The sequence below is a fragment of the Carcharodon carcharias genome, chromosome 19, assembly GCF_017639515.1.
Source record: "Carcharodon carcharias isolate sCarCar2 chromosome 19, sCarCar2.pri, whole genome shotgun sequence".
Classification (NCBI taxonomy): Eukaryota; Metazoa; Chordata; class Chondrichthyes; order Lamniformes; family Lamnidae; genus Carcharodon; species Carcharodon carcharias.
Window position 1 is genome coordinate 98,575,097 of NC_054485.1, and position 19,677 is coordinate 98,594,773.

The 19,677-nt window shown below is 45.0% G+C and overlaps 1 protein-coding gene across 1 annotated transcript in view; it reads right to left on the reverse strand.

The window, feature by feature from the left end:
- Positions 1–487: 487 nt before the first annotated feature.
- LOC121291291 (nuclear factor 7, brain-like) overlaps positions 488–19,677 on the reverse strand; it is a 65,239-nt gene continuing 46,049 nt past the window's right edge. The window contains exons 7-12 of the mRNA XM_041212362.1: positions 17,863–18,291; positions 15,569–15,664; positions 9,299–9,529; positions 5,343–5,365; positions 4,125–4,240; positions 488–2,096 (exon numbers count right to left, since the gene is read on the reverse strand). Coding sequence (XP_041068296.1) covers positions 1,570–2,096; positions 4,125–4,240; positions 5,343–5,365; positions 9,299–9,529; positions 15,569–15,664; positions 17,863–18,291 — 1,422 coding nt within the window. The 3' untranslated portion in view covers positions 488–1,569. The remainder of the gene's footprint in view (positions 2,097–4,124; positions 4,241–5,342; positions 5,366–9,298; positions 9,530–15,568; positions 15,665–17,862; positions 18,292–19,677) is intronic.

Below are 19,677 nucleotides of genomic sequence, written 5' to 3' on the forward strand. Positions count from 1 at the left end.
CCCAGACCGTAATTGCAAACCTCAAAACACAATCTCCAATATTAGATGTGATTCTGCAATTGGACAACATTTGCTAAATGCTGCTCATTGTGATAAGAATTACGCTGGCAAACAATTTATGATTGTCAATCGGGCTCATGGTGTGGAGCATTTACATGTCCGGGAAGCTACATATATTAGTACACGGGGCCCTGTTCTTTGCAGACAGAAAGATCATGTACACACATTGCGACTGTTTCAACTAAACAAGCTAAAGAAGAGTCATATGGCCTCGAAACATTAACTCTGTTTCTCTCTCCACAGATGCTGCTAGAACTCCTGAATTTTTCCAGCATTTTCTTTATCCATTTAATGAGGAGAGTCCTTGGCTTTCAGACACCAAAATCATTAAGGTGGCATTGTAACTTGATAATAACATTGAAAGAGCACATACTTTATCTCAGTTTAAAATACAGACCTAGAAAATAAAAGCCACACAAACAACAACTTATATTCTTATCTCACCTTTAATGTAATAACCACTCCAATCAAATATGGGAAGAATGGCAATATAGTTCCAATTCACATCCCAAGAACAAATCAAAAAAGAGTAAATAAAACAAGTGCCATATCTTTGACACGTGTTGGACAAACAAATCTGAGAACTCAGAAATTTTAATTAATCCTGTTGGTCCTTTCACCTCCCATTCATTTCTTACCATCCAGATTTAAATACGAACCTAGCCAAAACATTTTTACTTTACATTCAAAACCTCAAAATATTTGTGCATTATTTATAATGAATAAAATTTATGAATAGTAGAAAAATAGTTTGTGACTTGGAGGGGAGCTTTCAGGTGCTGGTATTCCCATGTGCCTGCCTCCCTTGTCCTTCCAGTTGATCCCTTCTAGCTGATACACATCATGAATTTGGAAGGTGCAGTCGAAGGAGCTTATGGGAGTTACTGCAGCACATCTTGTAGGTGGTACACACTGCCACCACTGTGCGTCAGTGGTGGAGGGAGTGAATAGTTAAGGTGGTGGATGGGGTATTGATCAAGTGGGCTGCTATGTCTTAGATAGTGTTGAGCTTCTTCACCATCTTTTTACTTTAACAATATCTATCTTTACTAAAGATACAAATAGCAAATGCATGACAATTCTAATCATAACAACACTCTATAATGAATGATGTATTATACTTTCAGGTAACTGAGCCATTTCAGTTGAACACTAACAGTGGCTGCATTCGGAAGTTCGGTACACTTCTTGTGTTCACAAAAATAGGAGGGAGCCAAGATCCATAGGCCATTAACAGCTCATTGATCAACCTGATAGCATTTAAGGAGCATTTTAAAGAAGGAGAACACGACGGAAAGGCTGGTGAGATTTAGGAATGGATTTGCAGAGCTTCAGCTCGAAGCATCTAAAGACAAAATTAAATGTTCTTACTCTTGAAAAGGGGGGAAATTCAGAAATTTACATTAAAGACAATGCAAGGATGGTATCAATGAAATATTCTTTATCCCTTGAAGCAGAGCAGTTTATCAGACTCCATATGACCGGGGGGCGTCTAATAATTAAATGGTTTCATAACTGTAGGTGGATGAATTTCAAAGGATCGCGTGTACAGCCTGTTAGGAGGAAGGGATAGACTTTCTCTGTGAATCTATCAGTGAAAGTGTACAGATGAGACATATCGTCGGCATCGTACAGTGACACCTGTCCTGATTCATAGTCCAGGTAAACACACAGCTTTTGGGGCTTGGTTCTGATGGGGAGGGCGGTACGAGGTGACATCAGAGTGGTGTACTCCTCCTTCAACCGCCACAAGGCCCAGACCCCAGACTTAGGCTCTGGCGAGAAGTCCTTCTTTCGCGGCACAGAGTTTTTTGCCACTCCCACGGCCCAGGTGCTGTTCTTCCCCACCTCCACTTCCCAGAGGTGCCTGCCTGTTTTGAATCCCTGACTCGCCAGGGCGATGTGCCAATTCAGAAAGCGCCCTGCTTTGTCAGGGACCTGCTGTTTGATATCACCAAATCTCACGCTGGTCCAGTTGTCAGAAAGGATGAGTTTGGGGTGCGCCGTATCCGGGTCCAGATTCAGAGCAGCTGGAACTGAAGGAAAGGCAAGGTTAGAATGCTCATGAAGTATGCTGCTTGATGCACTTACTCTCTGCAGATTTGCTGTTCTCTCTGCAGGCATGAGCTGGCAACAGAATTGGGCTCAATAGCTGTAGTTAATAATGGGCCGCAAAGAACTTCAAACACATGGTGCAAGTTATGATGGGAGTGATTCGCTTTGGTAATTCAATTGCCCCTGCCCTCCACCCTATTGTGAAACTTTATATTCTGTTCTTCCCCTGTCCACCTTTCCCTGGCTCTGTACATGATTAAGAACTGCTCATTGCCAGCCTCTTCCCAGTTCTATTGAATGGTCATTGATCCGAATTGTAACCTGTCTCACTGGGTGAGACACCCACGGAATCTAGTCGGGTGAAACTTTAGTTTTAGGCCCTGATCAATATTACTCTTCAGCGACTTCAATTAAGATTAAAATTAAGCAGAGCTGTAAAACCAGCGTTTGACCCAAACCAGGGCAGGTTAAAATTGCCCTGACACTGTTTCTCTCTCCTGGCGTGCTGTGCATGTCACCAGTTCCTATTTTCATTTGAGATAACCGGGTAAATTGTTGGAGGTAAACGCATTTTGGCCACATGAGATTGACCATATGAGAGTGACACGGTACTGTCCATGACTAAGAATACACAATTTATACAATATGAAAATACAATTAAATTATGAGCAACAGGCTAGTCTTACTTCAAAAAAGAAAGACAGAAGGATATGAGGCCCTGAGATGTATTTTCAGGGTTAGTGAATATAATCATAGAAACAGAATTTTATGGTATGGAAGGATGCCATTTGGCCCATCATGCTATTGTCAGTTCTTTGAAAGAGCTATCTGATTAGTTCCAGTCCCTGCTCTTTCTCATAGTGCACTGATTTTCTCCCTTTCAATTGTTTACCTAATTCTATGTTGAACGTTACCACTGAATCTGTTTCTGCCGTCCATTCAGGCAACACACGGCAGATCTTAACAACTCTCGGGTTGAAAAAATAATCTCCTTGTGTGCACTCTGGATCCTTTGGCAATCAACTCACATCTCGGTTCACTGGTTACCAACCTTTTCGCCAGTGGCAGCAGTTGATCTTATTCATTCTTTTTTTTAAAAAAATTATTCACAGGACGTGGGCTTCACTGGCTGGGCCATCCCTAGAGGCCCTTGAGAAGGTGAAGGTGAGCTGCCTTCTTAAACCGCTGCAGTCCCACCAAATCCTTTCACAATTTTGGACATCTCTATTCGATTCTCCCTCAGCCTTCTCCGCTCTAGGGTGAAAAATCTCAGCTCGCATCCCCTAGTCACTCCTTGCAGCCAAAAATGTAAAAGAACCATGTGATGGGATATAAGGCAGAGTATTCAAACTCCGTCTGAAGCAGAGACCAAGTTAACATTTAAGGATAAGTTCTGCAAGGAAAGGCCAGTAAAGAGATCTGGGAAAATATTGGGCACAAGGGGTTGCAAGTTACTGCTCAAGTGGAGATGAAACATCAAAACGGGCTGGCTGGCCAAACCCCTTTGTTTCACGGTGTCACCTCTATGTTTTGGGGGTATTTTCTAGTAACCTGTTTAAAAATATTACATTTGCTTCATTTCAACTGATCTAATCATGCATTACAACATCCATATCTAAATTAGGGGTAGGCAATGAATGCTGGCCAAGCCAACGACACCCATGAATGGATAAAAAAAAATTTGCAAACTGCCCATGTAAACCCATGATAACCCCTCAGTGGAGTTGATGAAGAGCCACTGCCTAGAGGTGCAGGTCACCACAATACGATTGTATGTGCAGATGTATTAGTGAAGTTGTTAAAAAAAATAGTTCAAATGATGGAGAGCAGCATCCCCAGGCAAACTCATTCCTGCTTTAACACTACATTTTTCTAACACCTCACTGCATGCATTTTTTTTTAAATTGTGTTGCTTCAGTCCACACAAACATAATTTTACAGCAAAACAAGTAAACTTCAGTGGCACTTGACCATCATCCCTCCTCATTCCTACCAAACAGCCACTTTACCTGGATCAATCAGCTTCAACATCCGCTTCCAAGCTGCGTACTGCAAAGGGCCATTAAATTCGCCAAGGTCAAGATCAGTAAACACTCTCGCCGGCTTCTGAAATGGCACTATAGACCTGGGCAAAGTTCAAAATGAAGAACATAACTGAGATTTAGGAATAGGGATGATACATCCAAAATCTGAAAGAGAAAGATTACCCACAGATAAAATAAAATGGCACCGACGCTCAGATTTCTTTTCCCAAAAGTTTCCTAAGGTGGTTCACAGGCTGGTCACAAAATTCTAAGGTGGTCAGTCCGCTCAAAGGGTGAAACGTTGACATAGGAGGATAAGGGAAAGAAAACGCTGCATTTATATTGTGCCTCTCACAAATGCAAGTCACCTCAAAGCGCTTTACAGCCGGAAGGATGTCCCGATGGTGGGAGAGTCCAGAACCAGGGGTCACAGTCTGAGGATACAGGGTAGACCATTTAGGACTGAGAGGAGGATAAATTTCTTCACCCAGAGAGTGGTGAGCCTGTGGAATTCGTTACCACAGAAAGTAGTTGAGATCAAAACGTTGGATGTTTTCAAGAAGGAGTTAGATATATCTCTTGGGGCGAAAGGGATCAAAGGGTGTGGGGAGAAAGCGGGAGCAGGCTATTGAGTTGGATGATCAGCCATGATCATAATGAATGGTGGAGCAGGAGCGAAGGGCCGAATAGCCTACTCCTGCTCCTAGTTTCTATGATTCTGTACTTTTACACTTCTGTGGAAGCACAACAGGCAAAATGCATACAACAACATCCCACAAACAGCAATGGGACAATGACCAGATAATCTGCAATTTAGTTTTGGTTGAGGGGTAAATATGGCAAGATAACTAGGGAACACTCATCTGCTCTTCTTCGAAATAGCGCCATGGGTCTTTCATTGCCCATCTGAGAGAACAGACAGGGCCTCAGTTGATGATCCCATCTAAAAGACAGCACCTCTGACAGTGTAACCGGCCCTCAGTGCTGCATTGATTCTCAGCCCCAGTACACGAGGCTCCAGACTCATGTGCACATTCTGTAGTGCTTGCATGTGTGCTTGCCTGTAACTGCTGGAAGTGAGCACAATGCTCGGATACGTGACACATTAGCATTGCCTATTAATGTTAATGGAGCTATCGATGGAGCAGGAGGCATCAAGAAAGAAAAGTGGAAGCCAGACATGGTGAGGAAGAGGTCACATACCTGTCAAGAATAGGTTTGATTCCCTGCAAAAGGAAGGATAATTTTATGAGAGACAGCCGGAGAAATGTTTAAACCGAGAGAAAAATAAATTATTTCAGCAATCAGTCCTAGTTTACTGCCCTTACACTAAGAGTTCATTTGCAAATATATATAATGCTTATTGGAGTCATATCAGAATGGAACATACATGTTTTTTCGCCCTCACATGAATCAAACTATAGCTTTTTCATTGGGTCGCATTCATGTGAAGCACAGTTAACAACTAATGAATTCCACAACCTCAAACTTCTGATACAGAACCTTTGATTTTCTTATCTGACACATTTTAGATCTAAACACTGTTCTGGATGTATTTAAAATTCTTTTTCAGTATGTTCGTTCATGCCAGAATTTATTTCCTGTTCCTAATTGCCCTTGAGGTGGTGGTGGTAAGCCACCTGCTCAGACCGCTACAGTACTTGTGGTGCGCGTACACCAACAGTGCTATGACAAAGGGAGTTCCAGGATTTTGAGCCAGCGAAAGTGAAGGAATGGTGATATAGATCCAAGTAAGGATACTTAATCAAAAACAAAAATACCTGGAAAAGCTCAGCAGGTCTGACAGCATCTGCAGAGAGGAACACAGTTAACGTTTCGAGTCCATATGACTCCGCAACAGAGTCTGTTCTGTTGAAGAGTCATACGGACTCGGAACGTTAACTGTGTTCCTCTCTGCAGATGTTGTCAGACCTGCTGAGTTTTTCCAGGTATTTTTGTTTCGGATTTCCAGCATCCGCAGTTTTTTGCTTTTATCTTAAGGATACTTAGTACTCGGAGGGAACATGCAAATGGTGGCGTTCCTTTATATATGCTGCCCTTGTTCTTTGAGGTGATAGAGATGGCAGGTTTGAAAGGTGCTGTCAAAGGAGTCTTGGCAAACTGCTGCAGTGCATTTTGTAGATGGTATACACTGTGCCACTGTGTAGTGGTCAAGTGGCTTGCCTTATCCTGGATGATGTCAAGCTTCTTGAGTGTTTTTGGAGCTGAACTCATCCAGGAAAGTGGGAGAGGATTCCATCATACTCCTGACTTCTACCTTGTAGATGGTGGACAGGCTTTAGAGAGTAAGGAGGTGAGATAGTCAGTGCAGAATTCTCAACCTCTGACCTTCTCTTGGAGCCAGTATTTATATGGCTGGTTAAGTTAATTTCTGGTTAATGATAATCCCCAGGATATTCATGGCCGGAGCTTCAGTGATGGTAATATCTTTGAACGTTGGGAGGGGGTTAGCTTCCCTCCTGTCAGAGACTGTCATTGTCTGACACTTTTGTGACATCAACATTACTTGCCACTTATCACACGAAGCCAGAATGTTGGTCAGGCTCGCTACCATTACCAACAAGCCAGAGGATCAAACCTGGTTCACTGTAGAGTGCGGGAGGGCATGCCAGGAGCAGCACCAGGCATACCTAAAAATGAGGTGTCGACCTGATGAAGCTACAGCACAGGACTACTTGCATGCCAAACACCATAAGCAGCAAGTGACAGGCAGAGCTAAATGACTCCACAACCAATGGATCAGATCTAAGCTCTGAAGTCCTGCCCCGTCCAGACGTGAATGGATATCCCCATCCTCAATGATGCAGGAGCCCAGCACATCAGGGCAAAAGGTAAGGCTGAAGCATTCGCAACAGTCTTCAGCCAGAAGTGCTGAGTAGATGATCCATCTCAGCCTCCTCCGGAGGTCCCCACATCTTCAGCCAATTCAATTTGCTCCGCATGATATCAGGAAACAGCAGAAGGCACTGGACACTGCAAAGACTAAGGGCCCTGACAATTTTCTGGCAATAGTACTGAAGATTTGTGTTCCAGAACATGCCACATCCCTAGCCAAGCTGTTCCAGTACAGCTACAACACTGACAATGTGGAAAAATGTCCAGAAATGTCCTGTACACAAAAAGCAGGACCAATCCAACCTGGCCAATTACCACCCCATCAGTCTACTCTTGATCATCAGTAAAGAAGGCGTCATCAAGAGTGTTTACTTAGCAATAACCTGCTAACTGACGCTAAGTTTGGGTTCCGCCAGGGTCACTCAGTTCCTGACCTCGTTACAGCCTTGATTCAAACATGGATAAAAGAGCTGAACTCCAGAGGTGAGGTGAGAGTGACTGCCCTTGATAACAAGACCACATTTGACCAAGTGTGGCATCAAAGAGCCCAAGCAAAACTGGAGTCAATGGGAATCAGGGGGAAAACTCTACGCTGGTTGGAGTCATACCTAGCACAAAGGGAGATAGTTTTGGTTGTTGGAGGTCAATCATCTCAGGACATCACAGCAGGAGTTCCTCAGGGCAGTGTTATAATCCCAACCATCTTCAAATGCTTCATCAATGACATTCCTTCCATCATAAGGTCAGAAGTGGGGATGTTCACTGATGATTGCACAATGTTCAGCTCCATTCGCGACTCCTCAGATACTGAAGCAGTCCATGTCCAAATGCGACAAGACCTGGAAAATATCCAGGCTTGGGCTGACAAGTGGCAAGTGACATTCGCGCCACATAAGTGTAAGACAATGACCATCTCCAACAAGAGAGAACCTAACCATCGCCCCTTGACATTCAATGCGATAGTGGGCGATTCGCTGAATCCCCCACTATCAACATCCTGGGGGTTACCATTGACCACAAACTGAACTGGACTAGCCATATAAATACTGCGGCTACAAGAGCAGGCCAGAGTCTGAGGATCCTGCAGTGAATACGCACCTCCTGACTCCCCGGAGCCTGTCCACCAAATATGAGGTACAAATTAGCAGTGTGGTGGAATACTCCCCCCTTGCCTGGGTGAGTGCAGCTCCCACAACACTCAAGAAGCTCAACGCCATCCAGGACAAAGCAGCTCGCTTGATTGGCAAGCCACCCACAAACATTCACTCCCTCCACCACCGACACACAGTAGCAGCAGTGTGTGCCATCTACAAGATGCACTGCAGGATCTCACCAAGACTCCTTTGACAGCACCTTACAAACACATGACCGCTACCATCTAGAAGGACAAAGGCAGGAGACATAGGGGAACACCACCATCTGCAAGTTCCTATCCGAGCCATTCACCATCTTAACTTGGAAATATATCGCCATTCCTTCACTGTAGCTGGGTCAAAATCTTGGAACTCCCTCCTTAAAAGCACTGTGAGTGTACCAACACCACTTGGACAGCAGTGATTCAAGAATCCCTAATTGTCCTTGAACTGAGTGGCATGGTAGGCCATTGCAGAGGCCAGTTCAGAGTGAACCACATTGCTGTGTGTCTGGAGTCACATGCAGCCCAGACCAGGTAAGGATGGCAGCAGACAGGGCTACGGGCCAAGTGCTGGAAAATGGGATTAAAATAGATAGGCCGGCATGGACATGATGGGACGAAGAGCTTGTTTCTGTGCTGCATATCTCTATGACTCTAAGGCAGCTCACCACCACCTTCTCAAGGGTAATTAGAGATTGGCAATAAATGCTAGCCTAGCCATCAATGCCCGCATCCCATGAATGTACATAAGTTGCAGGGCTGTGGTGAAAAGACAAGGGAGCGGCACTAACTGGACAGCTTTCAAATAAAACTAGGACAGGAACGAGGGGCCAAATTGCCTCCTTCTGTGCTGGAAGATCTATGATCCTGTTGCTCAGGTATTAACCCAGTCCTTTCGTTTTTCACTCCATTCGATTTTACTTCCCCTTGGATTTTAATGGGCAAGTAAATTGAAATGGTTGAGTGCATTACGTTAAAATTGGGGCTTATTAGACTATGATGAAGCCATTTAATGAGTCCAATCTTAACCCATTCAAACTCCCCCACCCACACAGAGTTAAAATTGGCCATAATGTTTCTGCATTACCTCTTCTTGTTGATCAACTGATATCAGAACCTGTTTGCCTTATAAATAGTGGATGATTTGCCATGTAGCAATAGTTAATACCTGCAGGAATTCTGCCTCTTGTAGAGTCAATCGCCTCTGCATTTCCGTCATCGTTCGTTCGACAGCAGCACGTCCTTCAGCGATTTTGTCCAGGTTTTCTTTTATTTTTTGCAATATCGTCTTCTCTTTTTGCTCTATTTTTGCTTTCAGGCTCGCTTCCTCCTGATGCAGAAATTGGTGCAATTGGTTGAATTTGGATTCAATGTTTTTCCGTAGGCTCTCACTTTGTTGCTGTTGAAGTAAACAAAAACATGCATTCAAAAGCACTTTTGAAGTAATTAAATGTCCCAAGATGGTTTACAGCGGTAATTATTAGAGAAAATTTGTCACTGAGCCACATAGGGAGATATTAGGACAGGTTTTCAAAAATTTAATCAAAGAAGAAGCTTTAAGGAGCAAGATATAGGGGTTAAGAGGGGTACGTAAGCGGGAAAGTGCCAGGGTGGAATTGCAGAGCATCAGGTCTCGACAGCTGAAGGCAAGGAGCGGAGGAAATCAGGGAAGTGCAAGAGGTCAAAATCGAAAGAGCACAGATATTTCGGGGGTTGTAGGGGCTGGAGGAGATTACAGAGATAGAGAAATGCTTTCCCGTGGAGGGATTTGAACACAAGGATTCACACGTTACAAACAAGACATTGTTGGACCTGGAGCTAATGCTGGGCAACCAGGGGATGTTGCAAGTTAGGGCATAAACAGTGGAGTTTTGGATGAGCTCAAGTTTAGGGAGGTTGGTCGGCGGTAGGCTGGCCAGGAGAGCACTGGAATGACTGCCTTAAACAAACATGACCAGAATCAGATATGCTGCACAATGATTAACTCAACAGCACGATTTCAATAAACTGAGAAGACTGGAAGGATATTTATATACCCCTTGTTCCTGATTACCACACTGGTAGAAAAGGATTCGCTCACCTATAATAATACTCAGATTTTGTCTGTCTGTCTGGACTGTTTCGATTGGTCATTTTGGATTGTTGGGGTGTGTTTATTGGTCTGTGGTACCTGATAAACATGGAGGCACATGGCATGCATGGAGGGCTGGAGTGCATGGTGCATATGCAGCTACCAACTGTTGGTGGTGGCAGCAACGGAGGAGTAGAGGGGAGGGGGCTGGTGGAGGGCCAAATCAACAAGGGGCACTGGGAGCTCAACAACAGAGTTACCCGTGGCTGGAGAGGCTGTTTCTGTGAAGAATGAGGCGGGGTTGATGGGAGGGGCAGGGGTGGCATGGGAGGGTGGATGAGATAACGACATTGGTTAAGTGTGATAAAATGGCAGTAACAATTGGTTGAGGCAACTTATTATTCAAAAGCTATTCCTTTTTCTAAAAATGAAGATTAATTGGATTTGAATGATTTTTTTTTAAAAGCTATCAGGGCGAACTAAAAGAATACATCAGCGTTGATCCTATAGATGAAGAAGATAAGAACAGTCTATACCCTCCAGAGTTTCAGCACAATCTACCTCCAATGGGCAGGGCACTACACAATCCTAGGCACAAGGAAGGATCACTTATAATGCTGTTCACAACTTGAATCCTAAACAAGGACATTATTATGGAATAACATTGGTAGTTAGGAAGCTGCTTTCTTCGATAACATGAAGAAACTCAAGCATACAGATTTCAAGAAACAGACTGATCATTCCTCAACTAATATCGAGTCCATCACGTGTAACCCTGCCTTTCCAGCTCAAGAGAAAAGAGTTCCCAATTAGACTTGCATACGCCTTGGAAATATATCGGCCGTTCCTTCCCTGTCGCTGGGTCAAAACCCTGGAATTCCCTCCCTGGCAGCACAGTGGGTGTGCCTACACCACAGGGACTGCAGCACACTGCCACCTTCTCAAGGGCAACTGGGGGGTGGGTAATAAATGCTGGCCCAGCCAGCGAAGCCCACATGCCATGAATAGATTAAAAAGAAATTCTATGACTATAAACAAGTCACAGGGCCAGGCTCTTGACAATGTTTGGATTTATATTCCTTGATCCTTGTTTTTACACATGGACAGCTTTATGTAACTTTTTCCCGAGTGACGAGTTTTGTTTCTGTTCAAGTCTTTGGTGAAAGAATAACTAGAATTACAATAAGTTACTAATTTAACCGCAAATGTTTTGTGGGACACTGATGGTTATTATTCAGTTATTAATCCTCAAAACAACCTTGACAGTTTGACTGCCTGGGGAAAAGAGAAAGTTCAATGAAATTCTACTCAATTCTTCAGCCCTGGTTGCTCATGGTTGGAAACTTGGTAAACACAGGGCGGAATTTTATGGCCCCTCCTGGGCAGTGACGGGCCTTCCCCAAGGATCAAGGACCCCAAGGGTGGAAGTACCACCCACTGAGAGCTGCCTGCCAATTAGAGGCTGGCAGCTCTTCATTGCTCAGCAGCGCCATTGGGGACGCAGTGGCTGCTGCCGGTAATGCACCCACACAAGGCCCAGGAGCAGCCAAGGGACCCGGGTCACAGGTGAATGATGGTGGGAGAGGGATCATGGGGTGGAGTCACAGGGGAGAGGTAGGGTTGACAGCAAGAGGAGGGAGGATGGCTCTGAGCTGCCCTCCCCCCCTTCCTGATGTCAATCAGGCACTGGAATGCCTTTGAACAAGCCCCCCACTCTCTCCCCACAACCAGCAAGAACAGGATGAGGCCTTCAAGTGGGCATTAACTTCCCCCTTAAGGGCTTCAGTTGGCAGCAGAGTAGAAAGTCAGCCACCACCCTCCTGCCCAATTAAATGCACCCCCACCACCAAACTCACCACAGGGGAGGGCATTAAATTCTGTCCAAGATCTACAGAGAGCGCTCCTGGTAATAGGCTAGCGAGGAACATTAAAGGGAGCCTAATTTTTTTTATCCACATACAAAGAGAAGAAAGGTATACAATGAAAGAGTGGAGCTGATTAGGGACCAGAGGAAAAAAGCTTCTCATGAAGCAGAGATCACCAAATCTGAGGTATTAAATTCAAGTTTTGCATCTGTCTTCACTAAAGAGGATGCTGCCAATGTTACAGTAGAGGACTTCGAAAGGTTTTTAAAAATGTATGATAAAAGAAGGTACTTTAAAAGTTGGCAATGCTCAAATCAGAGAGATCGCCCAGTCTTCATGGGCTGTGTCCTCTTTTATAGAGGAAAATAAAGATGGAAAGTGTGGATGCTCTGGTCAGAATCTTCTAATCCTTCTTAGACATTGGAGCGGTACTGGAGAAATGAAGGTTATAAATGTTACACCTCTTTTCAAAAACGGAGGAAAGGCATAAACCCACAACCACAACCCCATAAGCTTAACTTCAGTGGTGGGTAAACTATTGGGGACATTCGGCTGGGATACGTGGCACTTGGGAAAGTATGAGACAATGTAGGAAAGTCACCACAGAATTACTTAAGCCAAATCCTGTTTGGCTAACATGATTGAGTCACTTGGTGAAGTGACAGAGGATGGATAAGGCGGGTGTGACTGATATTGTGTGAATAGGTTTTAAAAAATTTTTTGATAAAGTTCCACAATAGACTTGCTTCTAAATTCGAATCCCATGTGATTAAAGGGCAATAATGTTGACACGAAGCTGGCTAAGGGTCAAAGAGCAGGGAGCATTGGTGAATGGTTATTTTCAGATTAGGGGTTATGTATGCAGTGGTGTCCCCAGGGTTTGATTTTTGGACCACTCCTCCTCTTGATATACGCCAATGACCTGGGCTTGGGTGTAAGGGACGTCATGTCAAAATTGTCAGCTGAAACGAAGCTCGCCAAAGCAGCAAACAGACTGCATGAGAACATAGGCAAACAGGTGAAGCAAGAGCTGGGGAGACCTGGGAGTGTGTGTACGCAAGTCTTAGAAGGTGGCAGGTCAAATTGAGATGATTGTTAAAAACAGTCCTCAGTTTTATAAATAGAAACATAGAGTAGGAAGGCCAGCATGCGCTGCTGAACCTTTACAAGCCATCATAAAACAGCTGGAGTACCGTGGCCAGTTTGGAATATCCACATTTTAGGGTGGATGTTAAAGTTTTGAGAGGGTGCAAAAGGGATTTACTAGCATGATATGAGGAATTAAAGAGTTCAGTTCAATAAAGAGACTAGAGAAACTGGTACTGTTCTCCTTAAAGCAAAGAGGGCTCAAGGAGATTTGAGCGAGGTGTTCAAAATCATGAAAGGTTTTGATAGAGAAAATGAAGAGAAACTGGGGAGAATATTATGCTCCCCCCCCCCCCCCCCAACGCTGTGTTTGGAGGTGGCAGGGCAGGGTGGGTGAGCATAAAATTTCTCAGATGGGCTTCCCGCTTGGCTCCCACCTGCCCCGACCTCTCTGCAATTTTACACTGGGACAAGTGAGGCCTTGGCTGGCCCTTGTCCCAACTGAGGCCCTTCAGTGGCCAATTATTAACCACTTAAAAGCCGTTTCCTACCCAGCCTCAATTCTCAGGTGGGCAAGGGGCTTTCTGGGCAGGGGAGATGCCTGAAAATAAGTTGGGTTCAGGCCAGTGGGGGTGGGGGGTGGGGGGTGTAAATGTCCAGTGAGGGGGAGGGGCAACTCCATCAGCAGCCCCCTTTCATCACTGGGCACCCCCACCTTTAAAGGGCTGGTAACCACAGGACCTCCCTCCCCATTCCCTCTCCCCCGAGCCTCTCCACCAAACTCCCTCTGTCCGCCACCCCCACCCAGGCCTCCCCTACCCCATCCGCCCTGAGAACCCCAAAACTCACTTGTTCCTGGAATCCCGGGGCTCATGCTCCGCGGACTGCTTGCAGTCCCGGTCCTGTCCACTGCGGCTTTCTGGTGCTGCACGGACTAGAGAGCTGTCGGCCAATCAGGTTGGCTAGAAGCTCTCTAAGACGGGTCTTCCTCTCTCGAGAGAGAGAGAAAGGGGTGTAAGTCCCATCTCCAGCCAATTAACACTCATTGGAGCGTGAAATCGCTCCGGGGGACACAGTGTCGGCGGGGGTTAGTTAAGCTAATTGGCAAAAGAATCAGAGGTGACATCAGCGAAAAAAAGAGGCTTGCATTTATATAGTGTTTGCAGACCACCAGAAGTTCCAAAGTGTTTTCCAGCTATATGAAGTAAAATCACCTTTGCAGTGTAGGAAATTCAGCAGCCAATTCTCATACAGCAATCAGTAAAGTGATAATAACCAGATAATCTGATTTTTGGAATGTTGAATAAAGGATAAATATTGGCCAGGACACCAGAGATCCCTTCCCTGATCTTAGAAATAGTAATGGCGTCTCATCCAAGGGACAGAAACTCCGACAGTGCAGCACTCCCTCACTACGACATTAGGAGTGCTGGTGTTGTGCAGCATGCTGTTGTGATCAGGACTGCACTGCCTGAAATGGTTGTGGAAGCAGATTCAAGGGCAGCAGATAGATGGGAGTACCACCACCTGGAAGTTTCCCTCTCAAGTCACTCACCATCCCGACTTGGAAATATATCGCCATTCCTTCACAGTTGCTGGATCAAAATCCTGGAACTCCCTTCCTAACAGCACAGTGCGTGTACCTACAGCACATGGACTGTAGTAGTTCAAGAAGGCAGCTCACCACCACCCTCTTAAGGGCAACTAGGGATGGGCAATAAATGCTGGCCCGACCAGCTAAACTCACATCCCATGAATGAATGATAAGAAAGTTTCAATATGCAAAAGAGCAAGGAGTAGGACTACATGCATCGCTCTTACAAGGAGACAGCAGAGACACGATGGGCTCAATGGCCTCCTTCTGTGCTGTATCATTTTCTAAGTCTATTCTATAAATTTTACATAGTGAAAGTTTAATGTGAATGTGGTCATGAAAAACACAGCTGACCAGAATTGCAAGTATCTGTAGTATTTTTATATATTAATCGTAGATTATATCCAGGCCAGCCCACAACCCTAAAATGAATCTATCTACTTTCATTACCTCTAGACACAGTTGAAGAAAGGCCTGTTGTTACCTCCAGCTGGGGGTGGAATCTGAAGACAAAATTTCTAACCATAATCTGATGAACATTAAATTTATCAAATGGATTTGTCCAAATTTCAGTGGAGATTAAATGGAATTGGGAAGCGTCTATCAGCCACTCATAGCTCCTTATAAGTACACAGTTCCTATCAGGTTTCTGCACTTCCTGTATCGGAAAATTATTCCCATTCCACTTTCCCCACTTCCTGTTCTGGATCAGTGTTCATATGCCTGGCACTGCAGCCTAGTGCTGAAGAAAGACTCGTGTGTCCGCTCTTCTGCATTCTGCAGCTTGGTATCGTGGCAGTGCAGGATTGGGGTACAGCTTACCTTCAGCGTCTTTAAATCCGCCTCTTCTTCCTTCTGACTTTGGCAAATCTCTTTCATTTGCTTCTGAAGCGAATCCACTGTTTTTTGCAGCATTTCCTGGAATGCAAATGTTTTCAAATGAAATCACCCAGGGTTTTTGATTAAAAAGTAAACAAACAACCTGTTTCCAGTGATTGTGGAGTCCACTCTCTGTGGCACTTACAATAAACGGTGAGGAATTGGGTGAAGAGAGATGGGGGGGGTAATGCCACCACACAGACTGCCGTCATCTGATGAGAATGCTCTGTTGGACTAGATGGTTAAGGCATGGATCACTGGAACTTTTCACAGAAAGCTGGTCAATCGTGGGAGCAAAGGAAGGCTCAGGTTTGTGGTGAGAGAATAAGTTCTTGATATAAGGTATTTGAATTTTTCAAGGTAGAAGCATTACTGATGGAACTGCCATCTTGTTTTATTCATTCATGGGATGTGGGTGTCGCTGGCTGGGCCACATTTATTGCCCATCCCTAATTGCCCTTGCAAAGGTGGTGGTGAGCTGCCTTCTTGAACCACGGTAGCCCACATGGTGTAGGTACACCCACAATGCTGTTAGGGAGGGAATTGACCCAGCGACAGTGAAGGAACGGCGATATATTTCCAAGTCAGAATGGTGAGTCACTTGGAGGGGAACTTCCAGGTGCTGGTGTTCCCGTCTATCTGCTGCCCTTGTCCTTCTAGATGGTAGTGGTCATGGGTTTGAAAGGTGCTGTCGAAGGAGCCTTGGTGAATTCCTGCAGTGCATTTTGTAGATTGTACACACTGCTGCTACTGTGCATTGGAGGTGGAGGGAGTGAATGTTTGTGGATGTGGTGCCAATCAGGCAGGCTGCTGTGTTCTGGATGGTTTCAAGCTTCTTGAGTGTTATAGGAGCTGCACTCATCCAGGCATGTGGGAAGTATTCCATCACACTCCTGACTTGTACCTTGTAGATGGTGAACAGGCTTTGGGGAATCAGGAGGTGAGTTACTCATCACAGGATTCCTAGCCTCTGACCTGCTCTAATAGCCACAGTATATTAATATGGCTAGTCCAGTTCAGTTTCTGGTCAATGGAAACACCCAGGATGTTGATAGTGGGGGATGGTAACGCTATTGAACATCAAGGGACAATGGTTGGTTCTGTCTTGTTGGAGATAGTCATTGCCTGACACTTGTGTGGCACGAATGTCACTTGCCACTTGTCAGCCCAAGCCTAGATATAGACCAGGTCTTGCTGCATTTGGACATGGACTGCTTCAGTATCTGAGGAGCCGCGAATGGAGCTGAACAGTGTGCAATCATCAGTGAACATCTCCACTTCTGACCTTATGATGAAGCAGCTGAAGATGGTTGGGCCTAAGACACTACTGCAGTGGAACTCCTGCAGTGAAGGGGACGAATATGATTACATTGCCTGATTCTATGTTACATACAGCTAATGCTTTATTAATTAGATCACAGCTTTATTTCTGTCTTACACTGAATATGGTACATATTTCTTCTGGGAAAAGGGGAGGACCTGGGGTATCGCTATTACTACTCCAGTCCTATAACCCTCTGCACTTCTCCAATCCCGGCCTCTTGGGCATCCCGATTTTCATCGATCCACTATTGGTGGTTGCACCTGAAGGTCATGGAATCCCTTCCCTAAAACTCTCCTCCTTTCCACCTCTTTCTTCTCTCTTTCAAGACGCTCACCGACCTCTTTGACCAAACTTTACGTCAACATTCCTAACTTTTCCTTCTTTCGGTTTGCCACCAAATGTTGTCCCATAATCCCTCCTGTGAAGAAGCGCCTCCTGGTGGTTTACTGGGTTGAAGTCACTACACAAATGCATATTGGTCCTTTATTTTGTTTTCTTTCTCCTCTATCCTTTCATCAGACAGCAGCATCACTGGCTGGGCCAGCCTTTAGTTGCCCTTCCCGAGTTGCCCTGGAACTGAGTGGCTTTCTGGGCCATTTCAGGGGGCAGTCAAGAGTCAACCACATTGCTGCGGGTCTGGAGTCACATGTAGGCTAGACCAGGTAAGGACGGCAGATTCCCTTCCCTAAAGGGCATTAGTGAAACAGGTGAGTTTTTTTTTAAATATAGGCCATTCGATGACAGTTTCACTGAGACCAGCTTTTATTTTTAAACTCTAGATTTATTGATTGGATTTAAATCCCCTCAGCTGCATTCGCCCAGACCTCTGGATTGCTACTGCAGTGGCAATGCCACTACTGCCCCCATCTGCCCCTTTGCCTTGCTAAGGCAGGTTCAGCGAGGAAGGCAGTACCTTGTAAAGATCGGCAGCTTCCTTTACAGGGCTGATTGCATGGCCCTTGTGATCTTGGGACGTGGCGCACACCACACAGATCGCTCTCTGGTCATCTTTGCAGAAGAGTTTCAGCTTCTCGTCGTGCTCAACGCAGTGCAAATCCGCCCCGGCCTCTCTAACATCCAGCTCCAGCTTCCGGACGTTCTCCACAATGTTGGACACAAAATGGTTAGGCCTGACATTCCTCTGGCTAAACTCGGTCCGGCACTGCGGGCAGGTCACCTTCCTTCGAGCCGGTTTCCAGTAGTTTAAAATGCAGTCTCGGCAGAAGTTGTGGCCACAGTCTATGGTCACCGGATCATTGTAGAAGTCCAAACAAATTGAACAGACCGCTTCGTCTTTCATATTTTCTAAGACTTTTAACGACGCCATTTCCACAGGATTAGACTATCGCTTGCAGTTTCACCAAACCAGGAAGTCCAGAGGGAGGCAAAATTTCATGAACGTTTTTTTTAAAGGGACCGTGCCTTAGGTCTACTTGCTTTGCTTAGCCAGTTAACGCCTGTTGGCTGCCAACAGGACAAATATCAATTTGTAGGCCAAACTATTCCCTATGATACATTCCTAATCTGGCTGTTGTTGCAGCAGCCAACAGCTGCTGGGATGTTTCTCAGTTGTGATACCTTGACTCTCATGAGTAAGGCTTTAGGACGATATCTTTTTTTAAATGTTCACTCACGGGATGTGGGCTTCGCTGGCTGGGCCAGCATTTATTGCCCACCCCTAATTGCCCCTTGAGAAGGTGGTGGTGAGCTGCCTTCTTGAACTGCTGCAGTCCATGTGGTGCAGGTACACCCACAGTGCTGTTAGGGAGGGAGTTCCAGGATTTGGACCCAGCGACAGTGAAGGAACGGCGAGATATTTCCAAGTTCTGAGTGACTTGGAAGAAAATAGTGGCCATGGGTTTGGAAGGTGCTGTCTAAGGTGCCATGGTGATTGCTGCAAACTCACTGTTCATCATATTTCCATTCTATGGGATTTGCAGTTGGTATTTTATTCACTGCTGTTGATTCAGCCAGGTTTCCTGTTTCACTGATATTGGTCAGTAGATATTGCTATGAATATGACATGGACTAAAATACTTCAAGTGCTCATGTGAATCGAATAAACCTTGGCACTCCAATTAGCACTAATCCAGAAGAAGCCCACATGCTCCTGCTATCCCCAATTTATCTATAATATCACATTTCATAACTTTTGACATGACAACAAATGAAGTTGCAATCAAAAATAAACAGAGACACGCAATTCGAAAGAAACAACTTCTATTTATGTAGCGCCTTTTATGACTCTGCGAGGCCCCAAAGTTCTTTACAGCCGAAGGAATATTATTTTGAAGCACAGTCACTGTTCTATTGTAGGCAGCCAATTTGCACACAGCAAGCTCCCACAAACAGCAATGTGATACTGATAAGATCAATTTTTGAGTGATCTTATCAAGGAATAAGTATTGGCAAGAACTCCACCTGATCTTTTTCAAAATAGTGCCATCACACTTATGTTACCTGTGAGGGTAGATGGGAGGTCACTTTAATGTTTCATTTGAAAGACTGCAACTCCTCAGTTCAATGCGTCCTCAGTACTGCGTTGCGAGTGCATTACTTGCTCAAGTTTCCAGATAGTAAGTGATGCCCAGGCTTCCATATTGCCAATAAGTAGATGTGGGATGGCATGATTGGGAAATTTGCAGATGACACAAAAATTGGCCATGTAGTTGATAGTGAAGGGGATAGCTGTCAACTCCACAATGAATCAATGGTTTGGTTGAGTGGG